At 43.6% G+C, this 25131-nt stretch overlaps 1 protein-coding gene across 2 annotated transcripts in view; it reads right to left on the minus strand.

The window, feature by feature from the left end:
• The window catches only part of PDE8A (phosphodiesterase 8A), a 137258-nt gene that overhangs the window by 50318 nt on the left and 61809 nt on the right, over positions 1 to 25131 (minus strand). For both annotated transcript variants that reach the window (XM_033402924.2, XM_012536183.3), the window contains exons 2-5: positions 16293 to 16349; positions 14508 to 14698; positions 5743 to 5799; positions 4988 to 5042 (exon numbers count right to left, since the gene is read on the minus strand). In XM_033402924.2, coding sequence (XP_033258815.1) covers positions 4988 to 5042; positions 5743 to 5799; positions 14508 to 14698; positions 16293 to 16349 — 360 coding nt within the window. The remainder of the gene's footprint in view (positions 1 to 4987; positions 5043 to 5742; positions 5800 to 14507; positions 14699 to 16292; positions 16350 to 25131) is intronic.

A 25131-nucleotide genomic window follows, 5' to 3' on the forward strand; every position in this document is an offset into this window, starting at 1 on the left:
ACAGCATCTTGCTCCTGCTATCTGCCCCTCCCCCTCACTACCTCTGCTTTGTTCTGTGTATCTAAATATCCTGTCTTTCCTGCCCTTCTCCACCTTCCATTCATGTCCCAAGGATTCCACAGGGCATGGAGGGTGGAGAAGGGCAGCAGGTCCAGGGATCTTCAGGCATCAGGCTGCTGCTCCCTCTGCTTGAACAGCAGCTGGTCTCCCCTCCCCAACCCATCCCACAAGAGGGGCCGGGGCCACAAGTCCTGCAGACTCCTGAGACAACTGGGCCTTGCTTTCTCCAGAGCATACCACACCCACCTTGCTGGGCCCCACCCAGTGGTTCTCAACCCTTGGCTGCATATTAGAATTCCCTGCAATCTTAAAAAATAATACCAACGTGCAGGCTCCTCCCCACACCAACTGAAACAGGGTCTCCGGGGAAGCCTTTCAGGGGGTTCTAACGTACAACCAGAGTTGAGAGATACCAAACCCTAACCTTCGAGATTTTAGTCAGAAAAAGATCAGCTGCCAAGTCCAACTGAGGAGGCAAGTAGGTCTCCATCCATCCATCCATCCATCCTGAACTCCTGAACTACGGCCAATCCACAGAAGAGCTGACTGCCCCCTGAATCCCAGAGTTCTCACTGTGGTGATGGCTTTCAGGTCCAGGGCTGGGCTCAAGCATGGGCCCCACTGCCTCCCAGCCATGAGACTCTGGAGAATCACCTTCCCTCCAGGTCTGGATGCTCTGCTCTGTCTCCGTGCCCTCTGTCACCTCACTATCCTTTTGTTACCTGAGGGTACAGGACTCTGCATGAGAAGAGTTAGCACGTGTAGTCTCTGAGGACTGGTCACTGACTTGGATTCGTCACTTATAAAGTGGTGAGGCTGCTGCTATCTCCATACTTCCTAAGTCACAGACCTCTAAAATGACTACTTTAAATTAAACCCTTTGTGTTTTTTGCATGGGAGTGTTTTCGCAGAGACATGCACTTAACCGTGGTTCCCAGCAAACGCTTCGGGGGGACACCTTGATTAACTTGTACGGGTGAGAGGGGCAGGCAAAGTGTGTATGTCGGTTACTTTTGAATTTTCAAATTAGTTTCATGATAACTCAATTATACTAGGAAAATACAAAGTCCATGGCTAACTAGACTTTCTACCAGGACACGCTTCCCAGTCCACGAAGCTGTGCTGATGGACTTCCTTGTGCAGAATTTCAAACACACAATTTCTAACACTGCATCTATGACCTCGTACAAATAAAAAGCTTAATGACTGCTGGTGGCTGTAGGTAAGCAAACAACCCAAGGCAAGATGAATAATCTATCCCACAAGTTTCACTAGTTTCACTGCAAAGTGGAAGCATCGAAGGTCTTTGTTAAGAATAGCCAGTTCTGGGCTTCCCTGGTGGCGCAGTGGTTGAGGGTCCGCCTGCCGATGCAGGGGACACAGGTTCGTGTCCCGGGCCGGGAAGATCCCACATGCCGCGGAGCGGCTGGGCCCGTGAGCCATGGCCGCTGAGCCTGTGCGTCCGGAGCCTGTGCTCCGCAACGGGAGAGGCCACAACGGTGAGAGGCCCGCGTACCGCAAAAAAAAAAAAAGGATAGCCAGTTCTGCAGCTTAAGAGTAATAATATAAAGATCTTCAAAGTTATCTGGGAAAGTTTTTTGCCTCTTGTGAATGCTTCCCTAAGCAGTTTAAGGAGGGATGACCTAACGATTCTTGGGAATAGGTGATCCACAACTTCTAACCTGGGATTCTTAAAGGAATGCTCACCTTCACGCTGGCTGATGTGGTTTTTCTCATACTAGCTCACGTGGATTACTGGAGGTCAGGGAATGGGAACAGGCACTGATACGTGTGAATGTTGTGGGAGTGTCAAAAAGGGAGAACCAAAAAACTATGTAATAATAATAATCTAAAATTTTTATATAAAATTATGTGTGTACAAAACAAGGTCTTAAGTTCCACCTTATCTGATGTTAATATTGTTCCTTTTGTCTGCATTTATTTGCTACCTCTTTGTTTCTTTATTATTAAGCTCCTTTTATCACTGTCTTATAAACATCATATAATTGTACTTTTGTAACCCAATCTAATGGCTTATCCTTTAATGGAAGAATTCAGCCCATTCCCATGCACTCGATTTTACTCTTATCTTAGTGTTTATGATTGCTTTCACACTGTTGTTTCCCCTTCCTTGGATCTGCCAATTTGATCAAGTTGCTATAAATTCCATATGGTTTTTTTTGTTGTTTTTTGGCCGCACTGAGCAGCTTGCGGGATCTTGGTTCCCTGACCGGGGACTGAACTCGGGCCCTCGGCAGTGAAAGCGTGGAGTCCTAACCACTGGACCGCCAGGGAATTCCCGCAAATTCCATGTTTTGTTAATCTGGAAGTTTACTTAAACTTCTCTATTAATGGTTGCTTTCCTTTTCACCTATCTCAAAAGCAGACATAGATTTCTTTACTATTATTTGAAAACAAAATACCAATTACCTCCAGAACAAAGTATCTCCCACCAGCACATTTCCCATAAAGAAGCAAACTTCAGAATACTTTCACTGCCCACCCCCATTCCCTGTCTGCTAGGTGAGGTCACGAGAATCCTTTTACCTCTACTTCCTCCCCCCAAACCTTGAAGACACCTAGGGTTTGTTCAGATAGTCTAGAATTTAAATACTGAGATATTATTGGATGTTATGTAATGATAATTAAACATATATATTCTACATTGCACACACATACCCGTACCTGTGTATGTACACACGCAGACACAGAAAGAAGGAGGGCTCGAGAAGGAGGGAGGAGTAGGGGAGCATGTGCGCAGGGCAGGCTCACCTCCCATCACTTCTCTCTACTGCTCTCTCCCTCATCTTAGAGTTTCTGTTCCAGTTCATTTGTTCTATGGTTGAAGTCCTTACTCAATTATTTTCCTCAGACAGGGCTACTGGGGAAATACATCTCTGAATTTTATGTATATCCCCCAAAAGGAATATCTCTTTTGCCCTAAAGGGCACGAACAATAACTGAGCTGGGTGTGTGACTCTCAGGTTACAGTCCTTTTCTCACCATAATCTCTAATCAGATGAGACATTATTACTGTTTTATACAGTAAATATGTGTGTATAATGACCCCACATTCACATTTTCTTGTTCCTCATTCCTTCTTGCCTTTCAGGCCTCCCACTTGGGATTTACCTTGCTTCTGTTTGAAGTACCTCCTTACGAATTTCCTTGTGAGAATCTGCTACTTACAAACTGCCTCAATTTTCATATTTCTGAAAGTCTTTATTACACCTTCATTTTTGAAAGTATTTAGGCTTGGTATAACAATCTAGGTTGGCAGTTATTTTCTTTTATCACACTGAAAATATTATTCCACTGTTTTCTATCTTCCGTTTATTGCTGCTGAGAAGCTAGCTGTTAGTCTGTTATTCTTTTGAAAGTTAATCTTTTTTCTCTGGCTAATTTTAAGATCTTCTCTTTGTTTTTTCACTATGATGTGTCCTCTCTTTTTATTTACTCTACTTTGGAATTTTGGAATCTGTGGACTGAAGTCTTCCATCATTGCTGGAGAATTCTCTTCAAATACACTGCCCCATTCTCTCTCCTGTCCTTCTGGAACTCCAGTTATATATATGCTAAACCGTACATTCTACCCTCCACATTTCTAAACCTCTGTAACTTATTTTCTATTTTTTTTAACTTTGTGCTACATGCTGGATAACTTCTTCTGACCTACTAAGTTTTCAAATTTTCAGTTATTGTATGTACACTTCTCAAAATTCAATTACGTTCTACCTAAAATGTACTGTCACTTTTTATACTTTCTTATTCCTTGTGACTGTGAGGGTCTGTTTCTGCTGTCTTTCTCCCCCCGCTAGTTCTCACTTGCAATGCCTTGTCTCCTGGTGGACTGGTTAATGCTGAGTGCTGCCTGCTGCCCTTGACTGATTATTTGCAGAGATTCTCTGAGGCCAAAGAAGAAGGTGTCTTTCTCTGGGAGGATTTGTAATTTGCTTCTTCCAAATACCTGGGAGTGCTACCATCCAGAATCACCTTATTTATTATTTTTTAATACATTCATTTATTTTATTTTATTTTTAGCTGCGTTGGGTCTTCATTGCTGCGCACGGGTTTCTCTCTAGTTGCAGCGAGCGGGGCTACTCTTCATTGCGGTGCACAGATTTCTCACTGTGGTGGCTTCTCTTGCTGCGGAGCACAGGCTCTAGGCGTGCAGTCTTCACTAGTTGTGGAGCACGGGCTCAGTAGTTGTGGCTCACAGGCTCTAGACGCAGGCTCAGTAGTTGTGGTGCACGGGCTTAGTTGCTCCGCAGCGTGTGGGACCTTCCCGGACCAGGGCTCAAACCCATGTCCCCTGCATTGGCAGGCGGATTCTTAACCACTGTGCCACCAGGGAAGCCCCAGAATCACTTTAAACTAAGTTCAAGGCTTGAGGTCTCTGGACTACCTCACTGATAATATTAATTTGGGCTACAAATCTGCCCAACAATCAGCCTTACATAAGCTCTCTCCATCATGATTCCCAAGGCTCATTGCCAACCAGCTGACCAAAGCCTTCAGAAGCTTTTTGGCTTAAGAGAAACCAACAGACTGGAGCCAGTGGTGGAAAGAAAGGGAGCCACGTTGGGGAGGTCTTACTTCCAGAATCCTTAAACTGGCTTTAAAGTTGCATGTATACATGTAAGCATTATAACAACACACCCTATGGTATAATTTTTAATGAGTAAGCCATTAAAGGAGATTTTAATATGTTTAGATGACTTTAGCAGGCATAGTTTTGAGAGACTAAGAAAGCAAAGTTTTGTGGATTATGAGATTACCAGATTATAAAGTTAAACCAAACTGTAACACAGCATAAGGACAATTTTTTTTCTTCAAATTAATTCAAAACTATTGCTGGGCTCTAAACTGAGATAAAATACCTTCTCATGCTGAATTACACTTGTATAACAAAAAAGTGGGTACCTACCCTTGTAAAGCCAGCCTCAATGAGGGACATTACAGATGACTCTTCTCTAACCGCCCTTCAAAAGAATATAGTAAATGGTTAGAGACAGTTTTTATCAATTACATCTCACATCTTTAACTACTCATTAATTTACATAATATTATAATTGTCACATAATGAGCCCTTTTAGATGAATTAGATTAACATACAAATCAAACGTATAAAGTTGAAAACAGTTTTCTGTTTTAGTTTCACACTAGGCTTTTTGGCAGTGTGTATTAATGCCTGAAATACAGAGATTACACTAACAGCCAGGACACAGGAGTGACTGTATATCTATTTAATACATAAAACTTTTAACTTAAACTAAATTACTTCTGTTCTTTCCTTACCTCCAATTTTAAAATGAAATATAAGATTTCCCCCAATTATGTATAATTCAAATCTTCATAGATATCTGGAGTTTGAAGTCCCTAGGAAATATGCCTGGAAAACATTCATACTTTAGGAATGGAATTCTCTCGTGGTTTGCCTATTTCTAAAGGGAAAGGCAGTCCAAAATCACAAAACCTAGTATGAGAGTACAAACTCCAGCCATGAATTTAACTGCCAAAATGAAAGAAAATAAGAAAGAGTAAAGAAAAAAAAGGCCCAACTAAAAAGGGTGAGGCCTGTCACGGCCCACAAGCTGTTATTTGGGCCTCTGTTAAAAGCAAACATTACACTGACACCTGAATTTCAACATCAAAAAAGAAGGAAAGAAGGAAGTATCTTACCTGCGTACTACACCAACAATAACTGTGTTTTCTGAGAGTTCTGATGATCTGATAGACCTTTAAAAAAAGGTTTTAAAATAAATTTAAAGCAATTCTTTAAAAACTAAATATACCTAAACGATTTTGGTAGACCAATTAAAGTTGGGGGAGAGGGAGAAGGAAGAGCAAAAGATCCCTTCATATGCTGGAGTCACCTTCTTAGCTACTTGATCTTTCTCTCTTTGGAGGACAAACTCCTAACCAGTGGCCTATGGTAACCCTAACAATTATGGAGTGTGAAGATAGTGCAAATGATGTGCCTTCTACTTGTTCTGCTCTTTGTTAACCTAAGCTGTTTCAGGCGGAAAATTTTCCCTACCTGGGGCTTACATGAAAGGGGTTACTCATTTCTTCCTACCAAAGGAAAATGCAAGTTTATGTATATTACCACTAGCTGATGGCGACAAGTCCAGTGGGGGTGAAGAAGCCCAAGGGTCAGCTCTCCACTGTATTCTAAGCAGTGCAAAGAAGGGTTCCCAAGTAGAATGCAGGCAAAAACAGTAACAATAAATATTCAAAGCTTGGAAATGCAAGATATTCTTATCAGTCAGAAAGAGGAGAATCAACACCTGACAGGAAAAATTAAGAATGGAAGACTGGCTGAGAAAAGTAGAAGACACTGCTCCACTTAAATGACCCACGGAGTATGAGTCTGCCCGCAGGGACTGAATTTAACCTTCCGGAGAAGCAGCTTCCCAGAAAGTCACGGGGAATGAAAATCCAGCCAAAAGATGAGAGAGGGCAGAGATAAATGTGACAGAGAGGAGCAGGAGGAAAAGAAATTGCTCCACTGGAGATATGCAATGGCTTTGGCCCATCCTACCCTGGGGAAGAAAGCTGATCTATCCGGAGAAGAGGAGCCAGGCCACAGGGAGGGAGGGAGGAACTCGGCCCCTGGCCGGGAAGGAAGAGGACTCACACCGGAGGGTGACTTCAGACAGAGGAGATGGAGAGGACTGGATCCAGACTGCCCCAGCCAAGTCAGAAGCACGCTGGCCCCTGGACAATGTGTCCGGGATGGGACAGAGAGTAGCCCAGACTTACTGCCTTACTTCAGTTCTGCTGGTTCAAGAATCACTTGTGTCACTTCTGAATCACTAAACACGGAAACTGATTTGAGTGACTATTTCTCAATTCTCCCAAGGATGGTTCATAACATAACAATTCCAGATGCATAAGAGAAAAGTCAATTCATCATATACAATGGATGCCTCAGTTTTGGCAAAGTTTCTCTGTAAAGGGCCAGATAATAAATATTTTAGGTTTTTTGGGCCATACAGACTCTGTCACAACTACTCAATTCTGCCATTGTAGCACGAAAGCAGCCACAGACAATACGTAAACGAATGGGCCTGACTGTGTTCCCCTTTGCCTATCCCTGCCTCAGGGCACTGAGGCTTAATTTTCCCATGGAGCTCAGGGTGAGAAAGGCTGAAGTCCAATGACAGATGCAGACTAGCTCTGGGGTTGGGAAGTTGCTCAGGGATGGAAAAGCAGCCCTAGGGACCAGCCAGTCTCTCTCCTGGACCACGTAGCTCGTAACACTCTCTCTCTCGCGCTCTCTCTCTCTCTGTGTCAACACTTCTGCTTCTCCTAGGGTCCACTGTACTCCTCCAGCTTCTATTTGCCTACCATCTCCAGAGGGAGCCAACCTAAAGGGCACTGGCTACCTGGTTCTACCGGAAGAGCCCTCTTGACAGGTCGCTGAAGGGCCTGCTGACCAGGTGCCAGGCCCTGGTCCAAACATGGTCTCCCTGCCTAGAAAATAGCCAAGCTCACCTTCCTGGAGAAGGAGCCATGGGAAGGGCTGTTTCGGCTCGGGAGGGTGACTGGCATGGCAGACCCTCACACAACAGACAAGGCCAGGTCACTTTTCAAACCTGTTGGCTAATACTCACCCTAGCACTAATCTTAGACAGGGAATGAAAGACATGGACTCACGAATGGTACTTCCATGACTTCTTAGGACACTGTAGTTGTTCTTACATTTATACTTCTATCATATCACGAAGATTTAGAGGGAGAAAAGGCAATTTAAGTATGCAGCCAGCCATTTCAAACTAGCTCTCATCTTTTTACAAGAAAAACAGAGATCTGAGTGGTATAATAGCAAGTACGCAACCACGTAGATGGTCTCAGTTAAGTAGATTTGAATACAGAGATGAGGGGCACTGGGCTAGGACAAAGTAGAAGGAAAGACCATGCTTCCTGGAGACAAGCAGGTCCCTGCAAAGGAGGTCTAACACGGTATGAAAAGGCAGAGGTGTACTCTTAACTTTCTCTGGTCCATAAGAAGGAAGAACTGGCTAGAAAATAGAAATGTCAGGAACCCGGGTTGCAAAATAACATCCTTTACTTTAGAATTCATGAAAACTAAGAAAGAAATGACATGGCGTCATCAAAATATACACCCGGACATTCGGAAGGAAGATTTCAAGAAGTCAGAAAAAAAGATGGGGCGTGAGGGACTTCCCTGGCGGTCTGGTGGCTAAGACTTTGCCTTCCAATGCAGAGGATGTGGGTTCGATCCCTGGCCAGGGAGCTAAGATCCCACATGCCTCCTGGGCAAAAAATCAAAACATAAAACAGAAGCAATATTGTAACAAATTCAATAAAGACTTAAAAAAAAAATAAAAACGGTCCACATCAAAAAAAAATCTTAAAAAAAGAGTAAAAATAGAAAGATGGGCCATGAGTCTACAGCATGAGATTCTGAAAGGCTGCACAAGCATACTGGGAAGCTCTCAGAACCATGCTACCTGGTGAAACATTTGCATTTGATTTGGTTATGCACAACAGAAAACTCCAGAGAAAGTGGCTTAAACAAGACTTGTCTCCCACATGCAAGGTGGGCAGAGGTGAGCAGTCCAAGCTGCAATGGAACTCTGCAGCATCAGGAACCGGGCTCCTTCTGTCTTACGTTCCTCTATTATTGTCTGTACGTGGTTTCTTCCTCATAGTCCAAGACAGATGCTGAGCTCTAGCCATAACATCCACATTCCAGACAGCAGGAAGAAGGACATGCATATTCCCTTCATGGACACTTTGCAGAAGATGCACATGACACTTCCATTGGCCAGCTGCAAGAAAAGCTAGGGAATGCAGTATATTTTCTAGGTGGTCGTATTCCCACCTAAACACTAGATATTCTGCTATTAAGAAAAGAGTAGAAATGGATATTGGGGGGCAACTACCAGTCTCCAGATACACTAGGAAACTACAAGTAATTCTGATGATGGTCTTGATACAAAACTGGAAAAAAGGCCACATGCTGGAGGCTTACTGTATGAACATAGCAAAGCTCTTCAACGACTTAAATTTTACAAAACCACAACTCCATTACTTGTACTATGCCACTGTTCCCTCTGCCACGTGGAATGAGTTTCACATTGAAAAGAATGGAATTTACGATAGTAAAAAGGATGTTCAGACCAAGGTAAATCCAGAGATTGTTATGAAAGCACCCAGCACTCTGCGTTCAATCTTGCTTCTGCATTCAACACAGACTTTTTTTAAAAAACATCTTTATTGGCGTATAATTTCTTTACAATGTTGTGTTTCTGCTTTATAAAAAAGTGAATCAGGGGCTTCCCTGGTGGCACAGTGGTTGAGAGTCCGCCTGCCGATGCAGGGGACACGGGTTCGTGCCCCGGTCCGGGAAGATCCCACATGCCGCGGAGCGGCTGGGCCCGTGAGCCATGGCCGCTGAGCCTGCGTGTCCGGAGCCTGTGCTCCACAGCGGGAGAGGCCACAGCAGTGAGAGGCCCGCGTACCACAAAAAAAAAAAAAAAAAAGTGAATCAGCTATACATATACATATATCCCCATATCTCCTCCCTCTTGCGTCTCCCTCCCACCCTCCCTATCTCACCCCTCTAGGTGGTCACAAACCACCGAGCTGATCTCCCTGTGCTATGTGGCTGCTTCCCACTAGCTATCTATTTTACACTTGGTAGTGTATATATGTCCATGCCACTCTCTCACTTTGTCCCAGCTTACCCTTCCCCCTCCCCGTGTCCTCAAGTCCATTCTCTACACCTGCGTCTTTATTCCTGTCCTGCCCCTAGGTTCATTGGAACCTTTTTTTTTTTTAGATTCCATAAATATGTGTTAGCATACGGTATTTGTTTTTCTCTTTCTGACTTACTGCACTCTGTATGACAGACTCTAGGTCCATCCACCTCACTACAGATAATTCAATTTCATTTCTTTTTATGGCTGAGTAATATTCCATTGTATATACGTGCCACATCTTCTTTATCCATTCATCTGTTGATGGACACTTAGGTTGCTTCCATGTCCTGGCAACTGTAAATAGTGCTGCAATGAACATTGTGGCACATGACTCTTTTTGAATTATGGTTTTCTCAGGGTATATGCCCAGTAGTGGGATGGCTGGGTCGTATGGTAGTTCTATTTCTAGTATTTTAAGGAATCTCCATACTGTTCTCCATAGTGGCTGTATCAATCTACATTCCCACCAACAGTGCAAGAGGGTTCCCTTTTCTCCACACCCTCTCCAGCATTTATTGTCTGTAGATTTTTTGATGATGGCCATTCTGACTGGTGTGAGGTGATACCTCATTGTAATTTTGACTTGCATTTCTCTAATGATTAGTGATGTTGAGCATCCTTTCACGCCAACACAGACTTAATTCTGTTAACTTATGTTGGGTTTCTACGCAGTGCTTTACTTCCTCCATCTCCCTTTATAAAAATCTTCCCTTTCATTACAGAGCCCTGCTCCTGTTGCACAGAGGACTAGCTCTTCATTTCTTCTGAGTACACTAAGCATATGTCTACTAAAAGGTTCTTCAGTTTCTTATAGAAAACAATTTTCTTTGTCTTCAGGCTGTTCTTTCCCCCTCCATAATTTGGCAGCTTTTTGGTCCCCTTCTTTATCCTTGAACGGGAGCAACATCCACCCAGGCAGACTGTCTGCAGCAGAGATGGTCAGAGGAGTCTCCCTTGCACCCCCCTTGGGGTTAGCAGCCGTCCTCCTCTGAGGTCTGGACCTGCAGATCAGGTCAACAGGTGCAAGTTCGTGCTCAGAGAGCGCTGCCAGCAGGCATGAACGGCTCTGCTGCACAGAGGGGACTCCTGGCCTGCCCTCTGCCATTCTCTGGCTAAACCTGACAACTGATGCAGTTTGCTGTTTTGAAACTGCAATATGTGAAGGAATGTTCCCAGGCTCCTTATGCCTCTGCCCCTTCTTACAACATGGTAGGAAAAACCACGTCTTTGTCCATCTCCCTCTGCTCCCTGTCTTGGGTTCCTAGTGGATGTAGAAAGTAAATCACAGAAGTGATGGTGCTCGGCTCTGGTCGGTGCAACTCCAGCTTCGCAGGCTCAGGACACAGTGGGAGTAAAGCAAAGCCTCTTCCCACTTCCTTCCTGCAGGGCCATTGGAATTTCAGCTTCAGAGGCTGAAGTATGCAGAGGACATTCCAGGAACAGGCTTCTTTATTGGTCCCCATAGCACAAGAGATACAGTGAGAATCCCTGTCCTTTTCAGTCTCCCAACTTCTGACATATCTGTCATCTTATCTTTGGTTCGTTCATTGCTGTGGTCAGTTTTTGTCTCTACAGAAAGTTGGGAGGAGGCCCTGACCTCAGCCTCACAGCTGGCTGACAGGCCTCCACTCCTTCCATCTCCTTCTCCACTCTCCAGGCGGCAGCCACAGTGCTCTGGCAGTGCACTCCGGACACTCCCCTGCATAGAATACGCAGACTACCCCAGGGTCTCAACTGCCTACAGGGCAGACTCCAAAGCCTTTGGCTCAGCACACAAGGCCCTCCAGATCAGGCTCATCTGCTGCTCCAGCCTCACCCTGAGGCAGGGCCCGTACCTGCTGGATCTAGCAGCCACCTGACACCAGGCAGAGGAGCCCTGGACACCCTGCCCGGTCCTACACATGCTGCTTCCTCCACCCAGAATGTTTTCTCCACCATCCTTCCTTTCAGAACTCCCGCTTATCCTTTGGGACTCAACTCAAACACCCCCTTGTGAAGCCCTCTGAGACACAGGCACCCGCAGCATACCTCCTCTGTGGGCATCTATGAGCTGTGCTGAAATCGCTCGCTTGCCCCTGCCAACAAAAGCATTTGTTCCTCAGAGGCAAGAACGATGTCTTATTCACCTGTGTAGCTCTGGTAACAAGCACAGTGTCCTGAACCAAGAAGACCTGCCAAGTAGGGTTCTCTCAACTGGTGAGTTTGAAAATATCGCAGACACAGAATATCTAACCTCTAGGAAGGCATCTGATAAGGAGTGTAAGGAGTTCCACATGCCCCCAGTAGAGAGATACAGCTGAATGCTAATCATTTAGACACATCAGCAACTGATGAAAAACCCTTCACAGGGGGTGTTGATCAGGTATCCCAAAAGGAAGAAGAAGGGACAGACGGGGCTCTGCCAGGGCTAAGGTCTCTTAGTGAGCAGTGTAAGTGGAGAGAGAGGGCGAGCAGGTTCAGGAGGGACGGCCTGGAAAGATTCCTTGAAGGAACAGTCCACAGTGGGCAGATGATCTTAAGGGAGATAAACCAGGTAAGGGCCAGAACTGAGATGAAACTGACTAGGAAAGTAAATCAGGGCCCACTCTTGCCTCTAGAAAACTCACTACAAATGGCACAAGGACTCCCCCCACCCCTTGTCCTCCAAATCCTCAGCCAACAAGACAGAAGTGACGTGGCAGAACACAGCTAGCAAGAAAGACTTCCGATTCCTGGCCAGGTGTGACACAGCTGTCAGGAAAGGAGCGTGACCGGGGTGCCTTTGTAGAGGTCTGCTCTCTGGCTAACACGGGGTGACGGCTCTGCTTACTCCGCGCTCACCTGCCCAAACCCGCGAGCCTCTCGGTTCGGGAGCCACGCCTACAAGAGGTCTTGATTGGAAGAAGGTACTCGGAGGAGGCCTCCTTGATGGGGCTGGAATATGAACCACACTCTGTGAGAAGCCGCTGACGGCAGTGAGGATGTGCTCCAACCAGAAAAGACCACTCCTGTCCTCAAATGTTGGAAATCTGGGGCCAAATATGGACAGAGCTGGACTCAACATGGAGGAGAACTTGTGAAACTCAGAACTCTCCCTTGGGAAACCCTAACCCCCATCAGAGGCTGGATGGAGGGTGGTGGGGACTTGGTAGAAGACATGCACTCATGACAGGCTAAGCTTCTCTAAAACCGCACGTTAAGCAACCCAGGTCACTTTCTCTGTTTTAAAACTGTATAAGTTGTAAATTTATAAATTTGCTGAATGAGTTACCCTATTTGTTTAGAATATTCCCAAAATGTGTAACAACAGTACTTTCTCCTCCTTCAAAAAGTGGAGCATAATTGTATGTTATGTGTACCTTACCACAATAAAAAAAAAGTAGACCATAACTACCACAACTTAGTTTTTCTTTTATAACACAGGACGGTCTAGCAGAGCCATCTTTATGAGTATGAATGTCATTGTCCAGCACATACCTGTGGCCAGGACAAGACTGTGAAGGAAGCCAAGTTGTCCTCAGCACCTCACCCCCCTTCACCTTTTCTGTTTGGGCTCTTTGGCTCTCCTTAGATATTTCTCCGGCCTAGCAGCAGTCTACCGAGACTAAAAGCACCACGTAACTAAGATATTTTCTTCCCTTCCTCTGAGTGCTATCCATCAAATGCTAGAGAGAGAAGGGATCGTGGAAACCAAGTGTTCCAAATTTACAGCTGAGAAAACACATCCTCAGAGAAGACAGAGAGTTACCCAAAGGCAGCTGGGCAAGGGAAGAGCCGAGCATAGGACCCAGGGTCAGAGCTCTCTCCACATCTCCACATCCCTCATGGGTGTGCTGTCAGATAACACGTCAAACAAGTCTGGGCTACAGTGACAATGGCTAACTGCCATCAACCAGACAGAAACAGGAAAGGAACACAGGCAGCATGGCAGGCAACACAGAGCAAGGCCCGAGCGAAGCTTTACTGGAGGTGGATTGCACCTGGGTAAAAGCCACCTCATCTGACTACCTGAAAGGTGAACTCTCAAGTACATGGAAATCACCATGTACCTGTAAACAACCTTCTGAGAGGATGTCATTTTCCTGTCAGCTCAGTTTTTAACTCCTGTTATATTTGGTTTTCAACCTTTTCTATCTCCTAAAAGTCAACATTTAAATGTCCTTAAAATTAATACATTATAAAATTTTACATTATATTGAAATTATGATTTGTCTTCCCCAACATAAAAGTTTTCTTTCAAATAAAATTGATATTTCACTTTCGCCTTGCTTCCATCAGCAGCAAATGACTTTCTTTAGAAAGTACTTTTCTTAGATTTATGTCTGCTACCCAAATTCTCTCATGATATTGATATTCTGCAAGTATGAGAAACAAGGCACATACACCTAACATTAGAAGACAATTTTCAAAATTTTTATAACTTTAAAAACATCTAGAAAACTATAATAACTCTTGTTGCAGTACTATGCAGGTGACAGTTGTGGTTAATTACATACAGGATTTCATCTTAACCCTTAACGGTTCACATTCAGATTTTCTTACTGTTTTAAGCAAAGCAAAACAAAACAAAAGAGATAGAGATCCCTCCCAGAAATAATAATATTCTAATGTCTTGCTTATTTTATTTGCATGGAAGGCAACTTAAAAGACACTGAATTTAACCTAATGTATTTGGGGCTGCGTTTACTGTCACAAATGCCAGCGGGACTCTTGAGGCCTGAGTCTCAGGCTTACCTGCACAGCACCTCCCCGTCCAGCTGTTGGGGATTTCTGTGGTCAATGATGATGATGTCATGATGTTTGTCCAGGAAACAGGCAAGGGCCGTCTGAGCCTCCTTGATAACTGTACACTTAAACCCTGCTTTTTCACATGCCCTACAGAATCCATTACACTGCTTATCTTCTTTGGGAAACACTAAAAGTACCTGAATCAAAAAAGCATGAACACTTTTAAAAAAAAAAAAAAAAGAAAGGTGTCGTTAGAATTGTCATTTCTTAACAAGCCACAGAAAACTCCCAAGTGTTTTCAAGGCAAGTACACAGATGTGAGCATAACGATGTGTTGAGTAAATCCTTTTCCTACATGTAACCCTGGGACGTTATCACTCAGCTCCCTGAAATGAGTGCTATCCTATCTGTTCTTAGTCTGGAAGTCAGTGCATGGATCACAGGCTTATTTCTTTTGCTAATAAGCCCACTGGAAGAACTCAACAAAGACTTGATTAAGTACTTTATCTTAAAACTGAATCAATTAAAAAACACAAATATTTATTTTAGTTAACAGTAAGTTAACTAGGTAAGTCCTTAGATAGCAAACACCAATATTTCAGTCAAACTCCCAGAATACTTAATACTTTAAATAATACATTTAAGTATTCTGACTCAAGACTTTATGTAATTCCAAGTTAAAAAAAAAAATTCCTTTGATTATAAGAGAGGAAACTTAAAGTAGACCAAAACGTTACAACTCAAAAACTGCCCGTTTAGTGACACAAAAATAGAACCAGGTGCAAGAGACAGCTGGCTGTCCTCGCGCCTGGCCTGGATGGGCGAGGCCTGCGTCTGCTGCCCTTTCCCCTGCGCAGCCAAGCCACCACGCCAAACCTGGGGCAGGAGCGCACTGCTCCATCCCTTCACACTCAGACTGACTAGCAGGGGGAAACTGTGGTACGTTGTACAGTCAAGGTGGGACAGCCTAAGGGAAAGAGACTGCAAAGCTGACAGAAACCCCATTCCCCAAGACTCAGTCCCTCTAAGCTTACCCAGGTGCATAAATACCACAAGTGCAAAGAGTTAAGAGAGCACATTTCTTCTGTGCTGCACAGCATGTGGGATCTTAGTTCCCTGACCAGGGATCAAACCCAGGCCCCCTGCATTGGGACTGTGGAGTCTTAACCACTGGACCACCAGGGAAGTCCCAAGAGCACATTTCTGCCAGTCCTTTTCACATTTTAAAAAATGTAACAGTGAGCATGCGCTTGTGTACAGGAAGCATCAAGTAACACTGGAGCTAAATTTCAATTGGTTATTTTAATATTTTGGATTAGAAAATTTATAGATATTTTCTCTCTGCTAAAGCTGATTCAGTAACAGGAGACCATGCTTTTACTCTCTGTATTGGAAAATTTCAAACCTACAAAAAGTCATGAATGACAATAAATGCTAGAACACCCTTCTTCTAGTTTCATCAATTGTTAACATTTTGCCACCTTTGCTTTCTCTCTCTCTCCACATACATACTACACACGTACGTACACACACAATTATACATATTATTTTATTGCTGAACCTTTTAAAGTAGGTTGCAGACATTTCACCTCTAAATACCTCAATGTGTATTTCTAAGAAGAGTACATTCCCTGATATAACTGTAGTACTGCTATCAAGTTCAGGGAATTCAATATTGATCCAATATTTTATCTAAAACAGAAGATTATTTTCAATGTATAAATTTAGATCCTCTCCCTCCCCGTCTTTAAAGAAAATCAAGGTGAAAATTACAGCATGGTATATTATTACCTGGAGCTGATCTGGATGAAATCTCATGGGGCCAAACTGTATATCAGCTACTGCTACCTGCAAGAAAAAGATCTGCTTAAAAATGAAAAGAGAAAAAAAAAAAGATAAGCTTGCTTAAATTTTTCTCTCATCAGTGCCACAGATGAAAATGAAATTTCTACTCTAGAGAAAAATTATGTAAATACTTATTAGACACAGGGATCTCAGTTATCTCCTTATAAACCCCAGGAAAGGTGGAGAGCAGAGAAGGACACATAAAATGAGTCTGATCCCGGCTTTTCTTTTCCTAGCTGTGTGTGACTCTAAGTAAATTACCCAACCTTCAGCCTCAATTCCTCATGTGTTAAAGAGATCACGTGAGATTACAATATAAAGAGCCCCCAAAGATTAGACACTGAACGAACATTGGTTTCTTCCACGTCTACTCCCATCTTTCCCCTGATGGACAATGAAATCTTACATCTAAAATGGCACACACACAAAAAAGAAATCCAGCTATCAGAACCATGGGACCTCAAAGACTCCTTGTTGAGAAACGGTTAACACTTTCATTTTACAGACAAGCACGGTGCTTATCAATAAATGCTTATTGGGAATTTCCCTGGTGGTCCAGCGGTTAGGACTCTGTACTCTCACTGCTGGGGGGCCCGGGTTTGATCCCTGTTCAGGGAACTAAGATCCCACAAGCCTCGTGGTGCGGCCAAAAAAAAAAAAAAAAAAAAGCTTATCTATCTGAGAACTTAACACCAACACACAAAGATAAATACAGTGTCATAACCAAACCCCAACAAGTAATAGAATCATAGCGCCAATGGAGGGCTCGGCATATACTGGGCACTGTGCTAAGGGCTGAACATACGTTATCTCGCTGAACCTTTGCAACATGCTGAGAGTTTACTTTGGAAAGCTGAAGTTCCAAGTACTTTGTTTAAGGCCACACAGCAGCAAGTGGCATCTGGGATTCCACTGACCAGTCTGTTTAGTTTTATAAACTGTGCTGCAAACCCAGGGCCACTGGAAGGTTTGGGAAGTCTGTGCACTGCACAAAGGAGCACAAGGGAGGGAGAATGGAGAGCTAAAATCCAGCCCCAAGCCATGAACCCTGGCCTTGGGTTGCTACCTGGAGGAAGAGACACATTTTGCAATTTTTCCAGAAACACTGTATATATGTGTTGAGGGGATCCCTATCCTACTCCAGGCCGCTGGGTGACGGGTGTGATTTCATACCTAAAACACAGCAGCAGCAGAACTAGATCTATAAACCTTCCCACAAGATACTTCCTAACTGCCTGCCACCTCCCATCTCTCCCCTCAAGCAGTGATCTCTCCTACAGTAAACACATGCAACAAAACCTGCTTAGTGATGGAGGAAGTCCATGTATATTTTTAACTGCTAGAAGCTGATATCTACTAATTATGGGACACTGGCTCAGTTTCTGATTTGCTTTGTAGTAACTTCATCTCTCAGAAGGTGTAGAATGAGGGTCGCTACTACTCTAGACCTGAGACTGAGGAGGAGGGCTTTGCAGTAGGGTGGAAGGGTGAGCACAGACATCCCACAACACCGTCTATCCTCCAGAGCTGGGCAGTCACCGGCCTCATCAAGAGGCACAGCTGGATGCCAAAGCCAGAATTTCTGACGGAATATGATCCAGGAGGTCCAAGAGAGTCTTAAAAGAGAGAGATGTGCTCTACGTAATCATACTCCCACAGTGCAGTGAGAAGGAAGGCAAGAGGCACCGAGAGAGACCAATCTGAACAATGACTATTTTGTTGGTTTTTATGAACAAAGTTTAAAGAAATGAATGAATGAAAGAACAAGAAATGATACAGGCCTACTGCTTGGAGAAGACAGTGAAACTACTCAGGAAAAAGAAAGAGAAGGAAGAAAATGACAGGAAAAAGAAGGGAAATCATTTTGCTGATTTTCTACAGTGTTGGGGCAGGGTGGAGTTGCACAAAAGAAACCAGAAAACCCATCAACAGGAGCGCTGTGCCACTGCCTAGGATGAAGCGGTTGCTGGACAGCACTTGGGTCCTCTGTGTGAAACGGCGGCTGCAGTATCCTCTCACAGAGGATACTCATGAAATTTGCTATGAAGGATCAAGAAGACAAAAGATAAAGTCTGAACGGACAGAAAGGAAATATTTATAAATATCGTAAAAACATATACTAGGTCACAAAGAAAACTTTAAAACATATTCCTTGTACAGCCTTTATTTCCAACCATAAGGCAATCAAACCAAAATTAAAAACAGAAGAAATACCCCCTCCTTGGAAATTTTTAAACTCATGTAACTGCCGGATCAGAGAGGGAAATGCAAACTATGCCTACAGATTGCTTGGAAAATAATAAAAATGAGAATGTCATGTAATAAAACCTACAGGATACTAGTAAATTTTACTCAGAGGCAAAATTCACAGTCTTAGATCTTTCTGTCATGAAACAAGAATTAATATACTAAGCTTTCAAATCACTAAATTTGAGAAAGTCAACAGTACAAACTTAAGGAAACCAGGAGGAGAAAAATAAGCTAAAGGCTATAATAATTAATAAAACTTTAAAATGTTAACGACTAGCTTGATTTTAAAAAACACATACTATATAGTGTCGGTCACAAGCTGAGGGACGAGATAAAAGAATGTACAGCTATATGCTAACACATATATATGCAATCTAAAAAAAAAAAAAGTGGTTCTGAAGAACCTAGGGGCAGGACAGGAATAAAGTCATAGATGTAGAAAATGGACTTGAGGAAACAGAGGGGGAAGGGTAAACTGGGACGAAGTGAGAGAGTGGCACTGACATATATACCCTACCAAATGTAAAATAGATAGCTAGTGGGAAGCAGCTGCATAGCACAGGGAGATCAGCTCATGCTTTGTGACCACCTAGAGGGGTGGGATAGGGAGAGTGGGAGGGAGACGCAAGAGGTAGGGAATATAGGGATATATGTATACGTATAGCTGATTCACCTTGTTATACAGCAGCAACTAACACAACAACATAAAGCAATTATACTCCGATGAAGATGTTAAATAAATTAATAAATAATAAATAAATAAAAAGAATGGACAGCTAAGGGCAAAAGTCTCATTCTTCCTGGGAAAACAATTCTGAGTACATGGTCTACACCCAAAGTGGGTGAAATAACTTTTACAAACAAAGGACAGAGTAACTTTATGATCTCAACTTGTAAAAATAACTCACCGCCGCATTAATTCTAAGAAATAAAAGAAGATATAGATTAATTTTTTTAAAGAGCATGGATTCTACTTCAGTATAATTTTAGCAGTATCATTTTAAAACATTAATGTTTCAGCAACTCTATTTTACCATTGAATACTTTCTTTATTTACTTAACTAGATTGCATTTTAACCTTACATCCTGTCTACGGGGTATATCCGGCTCTCAGGACCTCTGTCAAGCGGTGTCCCAGCAGAGCCGGACAATTACTTACACCACTGCCCCCCCCAAAATAACCACCACCAGGAAATCTGATGACATTACTCAGTGAGCAGACGTCAGCAGTGGGCCCTCAAAGAGTAAACAACTTCCCAACTGCTCTGGATAAGGGGATCGGAACTACTAGAATTCGTGCATTCATCCTTTCTTTGTGTATGAAAATCAGAATCAAACTGACCTAATGCTTCAGGCCATAGCCCTCTTAATAATTATTTATTTTTCACATTAATATTTAGAAGGGAATAGTCATTTTCAAATCAGTTTTAATAACAGCTTTCAGCTTCAAAAGCAACTGATATTTTTAGGTAACACAGGAGCAATAATATATTCATGAACTGATATCAGTAATTATACAAGTTGTTGAATTTAGTCTTTTGGGTTTTTAAATATTTATATATTTATTAAGATTTATTGTTAAAAAAAGACTGTTAAATTGGGATATCAGATAAGAATGATGTCTGTTTGTATTTTATTATTTTAAAGTAATTTTTTGTTAATGGCTGATGGAAATCTGAAATACATTATTATTAGACACCTTGATGAACCACCTATCAGTTTTCTTTTGTTTGCCTAACTGACCTAACTGCGGGGCAAAGTTACTATGTTACCAATCTTGATCACCAGTGGGGGTAGGAGAGGAAAGAGATATATAATTCCAACCTGTCTAAATATTCTACTCCTCTGACCCTCCCTTATCCCTTGCCTGCTTTTTTATTTCTGCAGCTTTAGTTACCATTTGCCCCACTACATATTTTATTCTCTTCTTATTAAAGGAGTGTCTCTCCCATGAGAATGCAAGTTCTACAAAGACAGGGATTATCTGCTTTATTTATTGCTATATTTCCAATACCCAAAACAGTGCCTAGCACATGGCAGACATTCAAAAAATATTTCTGAATGAATGTTTGCCCAACAGCTAATCTTTTTTTATCTCTGTATTTAAATTTTTATTTTATTAAGTCTTTTGAAAATGTAATATATTTATTTTTTAACATCTTTATTGGAGTATAATTGCTTTACAATGAGCTAATCTTTTTGAACCAATCATTTATCTAAAAATCATACTCATACCAGCTTATACATATACACATGTATATAATACAGCACTTCCAGTTTTCAGAGTATTTTCATATATATTTTATATTGTAAAGGAACAGAAAGGAAGGAAGCAATCTTAGGAAAAGCCTAAGCACTAGGAACCACAAATGAATCATGTGATCTTTTTCCTACATCCTTTTATTAGAAACAGAAAGTTATGCTGGGATCAATTTATATTAATTGTTTACAAACCTAGGAACTATAGCAAAGACATAAATCAGATTTTGTCTTGAGCCATACTGTCCCTCCAGGCTTTCCCTGTACAGCCAGTGGCCATCTTGTCTCTCTCTGGGCAAAGAGTGGTAAATTGATCAAAGGGGCACAGCCTGGACAAGAGTCAGGAGACACCAGTTCTTAGGTGGGGAGAGTCAAAATTAACCCAGACATTTGGGGACCACCTACTTACTATGTTATAAGCCAAGCACAGAGGTAGGTACTGAGAGTGCAAAGACCAAATGCCTACCCTGTCCTGAGTAGGAGAAGGGGAAAACGTAAATTATGACAACATGGTGCAGATTTAATATAGAAAGAAGGTGTCTAGTATGTGCTAAAGACTTTGCTTCCAAACATATTTAAATCCAATTTAGTCCTTACCCTATGAGTAAGGGAAGCTCATTAACTCCATTTTATTGATGACCAAACTGAAGCTCAGAGCCGTATTATTAAAGCGCTGGTAAGTGGCAATGGTGGGAACTGGGCCCAATTCACAGGAACTTAATTCCTGTCGTCTTTTTTTTTAAAAAGACGTTGGGTCTTCGTTGCTGCGCGCAGGCTTTCTCTAGTTGCAGCGAGCGGGGGCTACTCTTCCTTGCGGTGCGTGGGCTTCTTATTGCGGTGGCTTCTCTTGTTGCGGAGCACGGGTTCTAGGCGCGTGCGCTTCAGTAGTTGTGGCTCGCGGGCTCCAGAGTGTAGGCTCAGTAGTTGTGGGACACGGACTTAGATGCTCCGTGGCATGTGGGATCTTCCCGAACCAGGGTGTGAACCTGTGTCCCCTGCACTGGCAGGTGGATTCTTTTTTTTTTCTGCGGTACGCGGGCCTCTCACTGTTGTGGCCTCTCCCGTTGCGGAGCACAGGCTCCGGACGCGCAGGCTCAGCGGCCATGGCTCACGGGCCCAGCCGCTCCGCGGCATGTGGGATCTTGCCGGACCGGGGCACGAACCCGTGTCCCCTGCATCGGCAGGCGGACTCTCAACCACTGCACCACGAGGGAGGCCCCCTGTGGTCTTTTCATGCTTCACTGTGAAAGGCCTAAAGTTACCTGACCCTAACCTGTATCTAGCTGAAATAAGACCAAGAACCTGGAAAGCAGCATCCATCCATTTGACAAATCTCTGTTGAACACTCACTATGTATCAGATGGTTTCCTAGGCACTGGGCATTCAACAGAGAACAAGACAGATAATATTGCTACACAGCACGGAGGGGTTTGATGGAGAGTAACTGGGTTACTGTTTTGAATCAGAGTCAAGGAAGGCCTCTCTGAGGGGGAACTGTGGAAGGCGAGATCTGAATGACGAGGAGTCAGCCACGCCAGGAGTGGAGGAGGGAGCACCAGGCAGAGCACAGGACTGAAGGTGGGAACAGGGTGGACATTTGAGGAAAGGAGAGGGAAGAGTGCCGAGATGAGCTCACGGCTAGGCAGGAGCTGTAAGATGCGGAGCTTTCTAAGCCAGAACAAGAAAACTGGGTTTTATTCTAAATTTCATGAAGAGCCACTAGAAAGTTTTATACAAGGGAATGATATGATCTGATTTTTATTCTTTTAAGATCCCTTTGGGGACTTCCCTGGCAGTGCAGTGGTTAAGACTCCACGCTCCCAATGCAGGGGGCCCAGGTTTCACCCCTGGTCGGGGAACTAAAATCCTGCATACTGTGCAGTGCAGCCAATAATAATAATAATAATAATAATAAAATAAATGAATGAATGATCCCTTTGGCTACCTGTGGAAAACAGTCAGTGAGAGAGTGAGAGTAGAGGCAAAGAGACAGTAAGGAAGCTTCTGTAGTAGTCCAAGTGAGAGACGATGGTAGCCTGGCCTAGCAGTTGCCACGGAGATGAGTAGATGAATCTGGGGTGTGTTTTGCAGGTGGAGTGATCAGGACTTGCTAATGGACAGAACACAACCAAATCCACCGATTCCAAGACCAGACTTCTGATATCTGACTTGAAGTTTTACGTCAGTGCTGTGTGGAAATTTGGGGTTCTGCAGGGCATCCTAGTAGAAGCTGGTGTGGATCTGCTTGGTCCTTTCCAGATCCACCCACAAGATGGCACCAAGATCTACCCTGAGGCAAAGCTCCTTCCTAGCCGCTTCCCCTGGTCCTTCTCCCAGAGCAAGCAAAATACTCCATTATCCATCCTCAATGTCCCAGTCTCTTTTTTCTCCCCTTACCTGGTCTTAATATGCCCTTCAGTCAATTTAAACAGCACATATTTACAAGAAGGCTTTTATGTTACCTTGGATGCCAAAATCAAGTCACATGCTAGGGTGAAACAGTTCAGGTCCTTTTTTCCCAAACCCATAGTGCTGGGCAAAAAATGGTGTCTGGATTAAATGAACTATTTAAAGAGCTTATCACAGGGCTTCCCTGGTGGTGCAGTGGTTGAGAGTCCTCCTGCCAATGCAGGGGACACGGGTTCGTGCCCCGGTCTGGGAAAATCCCACATGCCGCGGAGCGCATGGGCCCGTGAGCCATGGCCGCTGAGCCTGCGTGTCCGGAGCCTGTGCTCCGCAACGGGAGAGGCCACAGCAGTGAGAGGCCCGCGTAAGGCAAATAAATAAATAAATAAATAAATAAATAAAATAAAGAGCTTATCACAATTCCTGACAGTAAGCAAATGCCCAATAAATTCTAAATATCTACAGAAAAGGTTTTCCAAGAAGTTTTTGCTATGAAACTATAATTTTACACACACAGAGCTATTTCTTTCAGAGCACTTAGGTAATCTCTAATAAGAACCATTAACATCACAGTACCTTGAAATACTGTACAAAATAGGACCCACTTCTTAAATATTATGTTAATGTAGTTGATACAGGGGACAAATAAAGGTTTTCTAGAAACCCTGCAAGGAGACTGCCTCGGAAGGTGAAAACAGAATCAACCCAGAAAAATTGAGGATAGCCAACTGAAGGATTAACCCAACCCATGAGCCTCTCTTTCACTGTGTCAGTGAAATTTAAGAATCCTCAAATCCAACTGCAGAAATCTAGCTATAACATCATGGAGGCAAGACCAGAATCTACTTCTTCCCCACCCCCTCCAAAAAGAGAAGACTGACCACTTGGATCTTCCCGTCAGAATGAGGAGGGTGTACAGGCAGCCCAGCAGAGGGAAGCCAGAGGTTGAGAACTCAGTGCTATTGATTCAGCTCCCTCCCAGAGAAAAACTGAATCCAGCAGGCATGGATGATCTAGATATCAAAAGGAATATTCCTAGCTTATAAATTAATAAATTAGCATCCTGCCTCTCTCTGGGACAAGTCTATTTCAGGCGTATTTACATTTATCAGTCGTGTTTATCTCACACCCTGCACACTCAGACAGCAGTGAGCCTTATTCAGAAGGCTCCACAGCTGCTTGCCCGCCCACATGACCACTCCCTCAAACCCGACTGCAAGCCCCAGCCTAGATTTTACTGGGTTTGCTTAATGGACCGCAGTGCTGTCTGAAGGGGATTACACTGAGAATGACAACCCACGCAACACAGTGAATTATCCAGAATCATCCAAACTTCCCTTCACCAGTACTCCTGAGGTGGGACACATATGGGTTTGAACTCTGACTCCTCTCCCCTGAAAAACTGTAACTTTAGGCAAGTTTCTTCACTTTGCTAAATCTCACCTGGAAATTAGTGACTGTGAAGATGAAATGAGTAACAGATATGCAGCTCTCTGCATGGTGCCTGGCATACAGTTAAGTGCTCCATAGCGAGCAGCCATTATCACTAGTGAAAGGGGATGCATGAGCATTCACGATGCCCCTGGTTTGGTTCTAGAGCAATGAAGAAATCCTTACTAGGTATGGAAGCTAAAAACGTAGGTTTTGACAGAAAGTGGGTTTCCAAACTCAGTTGTGGCACGCAGGCCCTAGAGTGCGCAGACTTCAGTAGTTGCAGTGTGTGGGTTCAGCAGTTGTAGCTCGCAGGCTCTAGGGTGCAGGCTCAGTAGCTGTGGCGCACGGGCTTAGTTGCTCCGCGGCATGTGGGATCTTCCCGGACCAGGGCTCGAACCCGTGTCCCCTGCATTGGCAAGCGGATTCTTAACCACTG

Source organism: Orcinus orca, chromosome 2, assembly GCF_937001465.1.
Source record: "Orcinus orca chromosome 2, mOrcOrc1.1, whole genome shotgun sequence".
Lineage (NCBI taxonomy): Eukaryota > Metazoa > Chordata > Mammalia > Artiodactyla > Delphinidae > Orcinus > Orcinus orca.